This window comes from Zeus faber (genome assembly GCF_960531495.2).
Source record: "Zeus faber genome assembly, chromosome: 3".
NCBI classification, from domain to species: Eukaryota; Metazoa; Chordata; class Actinopteri; order Zeiformes; family Zeidae; genus Zeus; species Zeus faber.
The window spans coordinates 22,642,066-22,649,505 of record NC_137190.1 but is presented as its reverse complement, the minus strand read 5'-3'; the positions used below and the strand labels follow the sequence as shown (position 1 = coordinate 22,649,505).

At 43.3% G+C, this 7,440-nt stretch overlaps 1 protein-coding gene across 1 annotated transcript in view; it reads left to right on the top strand.

Moving 5' to 3' along the window:
* Window positions 1–878: 878 nt before the first annotated feature.
* LOC307227843 (OTU domain-containing protein 7A-like) overlaps window positions 879–7,440 on the top strand; it is a gene marked incomplete at both ends in the record, with an annotated part of 30,694 nt that continues 24,132 nt past the window's right edge. Inside the window, one exon of the mRNA XM_079997287.1 lies at window positions 879–963. Coding sequence (XP_079853413.1) covers window positions 879–963 — 85 coding nt within the window. The remainder of the gene's footprint in view (window positions 964–7,440) is intronic.

Genomic DNA, 7,440 nt, shown 5'->3' with positions numbered 1-7,440 from the left:
TTGGCAGTACGCACTGCTTTTGACAAAGGTTATTGGGGGACTGTTCTTAGTCATGTTACATCCTGGCTGTAAATATTTATTTCTTTTAAAAGTTTGTTTAATCAAAGTTGTTTCATCATGTCGTTTGTCCCCACCAGGTGTAGAGTAAGTTACTCAAAGCAGCTGGTGTCAGAATGTGACTCATTGCTGCTGAGTTCCACACTTTGTAATACTGTAAAGTCTTTCTCTGGATACCTCAATCCCTACACATCCTGAGAAAGTTTACTGCTTCACATTTATAAAGATGTTTTATGCCCAAGAGACGCCAAGTACAATCGTGGTCTTAACCAATCAAGTCAATACATATCGGAGGGCTGGGATAGTGATCCCATTTGCTTTCTCTACCCAGGATTTAGCGGAACCAGCATGTTGATATTGTGGCAGTTCCCCTGCCACACGCCACCCAAGTGGCTGACACATAGACACAGGCAAGGATGTGAAGGACAAACGGGTTTATTGGCAAAGATGTGACATGCCAAGAGCAGATGGAACAATGTCATGACAAGAGCACCCCTTCCCTGTGTGTGGGGATGGATGATTTAACCCGTGCTCATCGATTGCTCTGATGAACAACGGGTGCACAGCCACCCCTGATCCCAGGCCCAGTTAACGAGACCCAAGACGAGGCTGCTTTAATCACACCACCCCCACACCACAATCATATCACCGTTTTTTACGGTGTCTGGTCTTACCCTGCACGTCACTCCACAAAACTGACCCGACAAGTTTTCTGTCTGTCTGTCTCTGTTTTGTTTCCTGTCAGATGAGAGCTTGAGTCAGGCAGCCTGGCATCGACTAAGGTGACGGCTGTGGCCTGGGTGGCCCATCCCCATGACCACATGACCCTGGATATGGATGCGGTGCTGTCGGACTTTGTCCGCTCCACCGGGGCCGAGCCCGGGCTGGCACGGGACCTCCTGGAAGGTAATTACTCTTAACTCTTCTCTCAATGACCCGGACTGGACTAACTAAAGTGAATTCAGTGATTTTTTTATATATGTAACAACACACATTATACATGTTAGAAATTTATTGCTGAAAACACGTGAAAAGACTGTAAACTAACGTAGTCCTCGATTGTGGAGTCAGACCGTTAAACTGTTTCTCACCATTTTTGTGGTCCGGATTTTTTGGGCGGGACTAAATCGTGACTCGATGACATAGAGCGGTCATACTCGGCAACAACACTATATAACCACATATATATATATAACACTATAAAACACTATATACACTAGGTCGGACCGTCAGAAATGGAGCATCAGTGGTGAAATAAGCAAAACTAACAGCAGAGAATTTGGGATAAAATGCTGTTTTGAGAATAAACACCTGGTCTTCAGGGAGACCGTGAACTCATGCAAAGTCTTGGTGCCGATCCGCCTCCGGGTGCCTCCCCTGTCACCCCCCGGCGTCACGCCTCCGATGTCGCACAGCAAGACGCTCAGCGGAAATTCTTCACTCCGCTGTGGCCCCCTCCGGCAGACACCGGCAGAAAGTTAAATCGGCGCCTGTGCACCCAGAACAATAAAGAACCGTCTGGTTGGTTTGCCGCAGGGTTACATTACTTTAGCATTAGCTGCATGCTAGCAGGCTGCGGATTATTATTTCATGATTTTGAAACCTAATTGAAAAACTTCCCGGTTTTTCATTTTTCTGTGGCGTGACAAACTCAGAACACAATTTTATTTTCACTTTACAGGTACTTTAATGCCTAATGCTACATTACCATCGATTTGTCGAGCTTACTAAGTATGATGCTCATGTTACATTGGTCCCAAATGTTCTGCTGACTACAGGTTTACCGATACTGTTTCAGTTCTGAGGGGTTCAGACGGATTCGCAATGTGCTAACCGCCTGTTTACCTTCCGAAAACATCTGCGACAGCTGTCATCTTGCTTGAATATTTGCCAAATTAGCTAAGCTCATTCCCAGAGGGCCATGGAATGAGAACAGCAGAGAAAAGCTTTGATTCCTTGGTGATCAACATCCCAAGAATCAAAGTGATTTGAGCTCTGTAACCCTTAAGTCAGGAGAACAAATGTCAGAAGTTGAGACGAGTTTGTGCCTGAACAAAAATAATACGTGAGTCAGCATTGCCCGGAAAGAAAAGAGAGAATATCACGATAACAGCATAATCACATAATTAACTCATAAGTCCTAGTGATTAAAACCATGCGTGAAGTAGAAACCTGCCAACAGTAACAAGAAAGACAAAAGTTGAAGCGGTAACCGTGATTTGTTGATGGCTGAGACTCATGGTGAGCGAGGCAGAACTCTGGGGCCGGCTGGTTTCAACTTGTCCTTTACGATGAGAGCAGAACATCTTTTGTGTTTACTAAACCAACCAGTGACCTTTTCAGCCTGCGGGTATGCCCTTTTTTATTGTCTGTGTCTGCTTTTCTGTAATTCTACCCCCCTCACCACCACCACCACCACCATCGCCGCCACCACCACCACCCGCCGCCATTCAGTACAATTTAAGTTCTCAGAACTTAAATTTCTTCTCTCTGAACTCAGTTCAGTTTAATTCAAGAAAGACATAGCAAGCAGCTATTTCCCACTTCTCTTCTTTTGTTTTCTGGAGCTATTATGTCTTCTGTAAGTCATGATTATACAAAGGACCAACACGTGTTGCTTTAATTATGTGTTCTTTTGACCTCCCTAATATAATCTGCTTTAATTTTGAAGATTGAAGATTTTCACTCCCTAAAAATACAATAAACCATGCATTTCCTAGAGATCAGTAGCTTGAAGATCTCTTTAGCGACACAGCTGTTGGAGGATCATGGCTTGTCATTTGTAGGAACGGTTGTTTATCTTCCTGCTTACAATGGCAGCCTGTGATTGGTTCTCTAGCTGTTGCTTCTCTGATTCAACACAAATCGGTATTACCTTGCTGACAACTCTGGTATATGTGTCATAACCACTTTTTATTTTATTTTTATTTATTTATTTATTTGTTTGTTTGTTTGTTTGTTTGTTGTTTATTTTTACCTGTGCTGTCAGCATGCTGGGCATACAACACAGAGTATTTGTATGCCATTGCATCTAGGACAGAGTTAGTCTGCAAGTGGAGTTCAAGTTCACAAGCTTTTAACCAGTCCACCACTTTTAACCAGCTGTGGAAATATTACTTGAAATCTGCACTTGTGTAAATATGGAATACAGCTTGAGTAAAAGTCTTAAAGTAGCTGATGTTAAATGTACTTAAGTATGAAAAGTAAAGGTAAATGCTGCAAAGAATGAAAAAAGCCTGCTTTTTCTTTTTGCTATGTGCTTAGTTTTTTTTTTAGCTCTGATTATATTCTGGTTGCAATTTTCGTCAAGCATAAAAAGCACTTCGTTCGGTAAGATGCATCTTTCATTCCGACATAATAAAATATTTTTTGTAAATAGGCACACGGGTGTTGGTCTCCGTCAGTTGTAGCAGGTGCAGGTGTAGGTGCAGGTGCAGGTGCAGGTTGGGCAGCATCTGTCGCTGTGGTCGTCGCTCTCCAACACGCCGCTCTAGTTGTGGCTCTCTGGGAAATGCCTCTGCTAGTTCAGTAGCAATGTTGCAAAAACTTAACTTAACACGGGCAGGGTTGCCAGGTCTCCATGATAAACCCAGCCAACCCCCAACCTGCCTGACCAAAAGACAACCCACTTCAACACTTTAAAAGCAGCCCAATTCCGTGGGAAAACTGCGAACCTGGCAACTCTGACCACAGGCTTGAGGGTGTTTGTTTCCACTCAGCTTGCTGCTGATATGACCCTTGATTCGCTGAGAACGGTGTTTGGGACTCTTATTTTGTTGTTGTTTGTTATTTATGCACGCCGGATGAGACAATCAGCTCTTGACTTGTCATGGTCGCCAGACAGCACAGCACCTGTGACCCAAATTGCCACCTAAGCCCTAATCATTGGTTTGGCACATTTGCATGAACTACTGCCATTGCCAGGGATGCGCCTAGTGAGCCAAGCGGAGCCAGGGTGAGTGGCTGTTCAGCCCTCCGATTCAACTCTCAAACCCGAGCCAATCAAAGCGGAGACTCAAAAGCAAGCATCAACCCACTAAACATTGCGAGTCAAGGCGCGGTTCAAAGAAAATGGGAATGGCACAGGATAAATCAACTTCACACAAATTTGAATATGCTGTGTCCTGTTGCATACTATTTGGTTGTACTCATTACATTGGAAATATGGAAAAGATGTTCCTGTCTACAGACAGCTGTATGCTACAAGCAAACACGGTACGCACGGTGACAATGCATGCTAATACAGTGGTGTTTACCCATTGATACCCATCGAGAAGCCTATGCTCATGTAAATATATACAGTGGTACTTTGACTTACAAGTTAAATTTGTTCCGTGACAGAGCTCGTAATTCAATCTGCTCGTATAGCAAATCAATTTTCTCCATTGAACTTAATTGAAATGCCATTAATCCGTTCCAGCCCCCAAAAAACCACCCCAATTTATTTTTGGTTACGTGTTCTTAAATAAAAAAATGTATTTATAAATAACAAATATTGTATAAAAACATAATAAAACATAATAAAAGAGAATGTCGAAGAGAATCGCTCATGTTTTTCTATGATTTCATGCTTTAATTCAATTGGCATCATCCGCTTCTTCTTCTCAGCACCTACTTTCTTAGGACCCATGGTTAGAAGGTTTTTTTTTGCAAAATAACTGCACAAAACGCGAGCACAAAACACAAAAGAGATGCTTCCACGCGTAGGTAACCACGTGAAGTGACGCCAGCCAGCGGCGGCGTACCTGAAGCTCACTCCTCGTAACTCACATTTTTGCTCGCTAATCAATACAAAAAAAATCGACGGAACGACCGCTCGTAACTCGGAAAACTCGTATGTCAGTGCAATCGTAAATCAAGCTACCACTGTACTGTAATTATTATAAATAACAATATACTGTATAGCAGGAGAGAAAATGATATAGGTTGAAACTGTGACATGTTGTTCATTAACACTGAACATGCAGCTCATATTCCCCAGACATGTGTTGGTAACAGGTATCACTGGCCCAGTGATATATATAACTACTACTACACTTTTGCGGGAAGTGTATCTCAGACTAAAGATTCAGGACCATTCCCTGCCTATGAACAACTGCAACTATTGTACAACACGTTTGTTTTTTCTCATTTCTAGTTGGTGCGTCAATGTACTCCTAATGGAACTGAACTTACTTTCCTTTAACTTAACTAGCACCTTCAGTGTATGAACAGACGGCTCATCCAACATAGAATATGTGAGTCTTTTATTGTTGTCTCAAAGGATGCTTTCTCACAGAATAAAGCCTGATTTATAGTCACCGCAACCTAGTGTAGTCTAGTGAGCTCACCATAAATGACGTCATCGCGGTGCTTGTGACAGCGCCTCACACAATTTCGCGAGAGGGCGGGCATCTCCCATTTTTTGGAACGTCATGCCGTGCACTTCATGTAATTCAAGATGGACGGTTGAAAGGAAGGTTGTGCGAGGAGGTCCGCAGGTGCAATCTGTACAATCCATCCATGCATGACCACAAAAATAACCATTTGGCATTGAATTCATGGAAGGCCCTTTATTCAGTCTTTATTCATCACGCAACACACCACACGCTTTGATGGTGGCTGGTGAAATGGATCCTCTGCATTTGACCCATCCTGGCTTGTCCTTCCTCCGGGGGCACAGCCAGGAGCAGTGGGCAGCATACGTGGACGCGCCCGGGGACCAGGTGATAAGTGTCCATCGCTGGTCAGACAATGGGTGCATGTTTTTGGTGGGGGTCCCTACTCACGTGAGGTGGAGGAAACCCCATGTGAGCACGGGGAGAACATGCAAACTCCACAGAGAAAGGCTCCTATTTGGGAGATAACCCGCCGGAGCACAGCAAGAAGGTCCGGGGAACCCCATCCGTCCTAGGTCCTTTCTGTGTGGAGTTTGCATGTTCTCCTGTGTTTGCGTGGGTTTTCTCCTGGTGCTCCAGTTTCCCCCCACCATCGAAAGACATTGCACCTGACCGTGGCACTGGTGAAAGAATTGAAGTTGGTGCCTGGGTGCTGCACTGCCGCTGCCCACTGCTCCTAGGTATAGGATGGGTCAAATACAGAGGACTAATTTCATTCTTGATGTATGCTGAGATATGACAATAAAGAATGTAGTCGAATTTAATGTTTATACTGGTGTTTTTTTTTAAATGGTAGAATGCGTTTATTGATACGTCAACAAACAAACGGTGGTTTGGTATTGAAAATGATACTCGCTACGTATCTGTAATGGCTGCTTACGTATATAAATGAAAAAAATCGGACAAGCTCAAACAAATTAAAATCCGTCATTGGAAAAGAGTGCTTGGCCAAGACCACAGGTTATACCTACGGAAATGATAACAACTGACGCATAGGCATGGCATAAACAAACGTCGTCGCTGACGCATCGCATCATTTGTTGTCGTCACTAGTTTTTCTTCGGGACCTCCTGCTGCTTAGTCCAGCTCCGCTGCTCCGCAATGTTTCAATTGGAAACACAAACCGTAAGCAAGAACAAGCAGTTTTATTGATTTAATTTAATTGATTTTATTATTCTACTACTAAAGACTGTATTAAGTATTTGCAATTCATGCAATAAAATATAGATATCACCATGCAAAATATTGTGATACTATGCTGTATCAAATTCTTCCCCCACCCCTAGTTTACACCAACAATTTTCCTGACATTTTTTTTGTATTATTTATTTATTATTTATTTATTGATTCATTATATACTATTAGATAGTTAGAAAGTATAAAATAGGGATGATCTCAAAAGGAGGGCAAATGAGCGTAGGCTCAAGGCTGTCGGAATAAAAACAATGCATTTTTTATTTTAATTGTATTATATTGTGTTCCGTTCCCTTATTAAAGGTTTCCTTAAACAAATAAAGCACCGTGTGTAACGGGGACACTGCCTCAGTCACTCTTACACCTCCCGTGTCATCAGGTCGTGGTCTTTCAGTTTCCCCAGGTGGTTTGTGTTTGTCCCTGTCTTTCAGGAGAATATTGCCACGTAATATACATTGCAACGCACAACTATAAGGCTTGTGCTCTCTGGTAGTGCACACGCCATGAGCCACATGCTTGCAGCGACTATAAAGCAGGCTTCAGGCTTTAGTTCAGAGTCACTCATCAGATGCCTCTTCTGGCTCAGCTCATGCTGTCCCCATCTCTTGTGCACCCACAGATGTTTACTCTTGCTTCAGAACTGGCTCACCCACTGCCATCTCCTCACACATCTGCTTTGACTCCATCTTGTCACAATCACCTTCCACTGGATGCTGTTCCTGGCTTGAGTGCTTGTGTTGTCTGTTGGCAGCTTTCGGCTAAAATTCCTCTGCTTCAGTTCTCAGTTGACCTTAGCTAAAGCTAAGTCGGT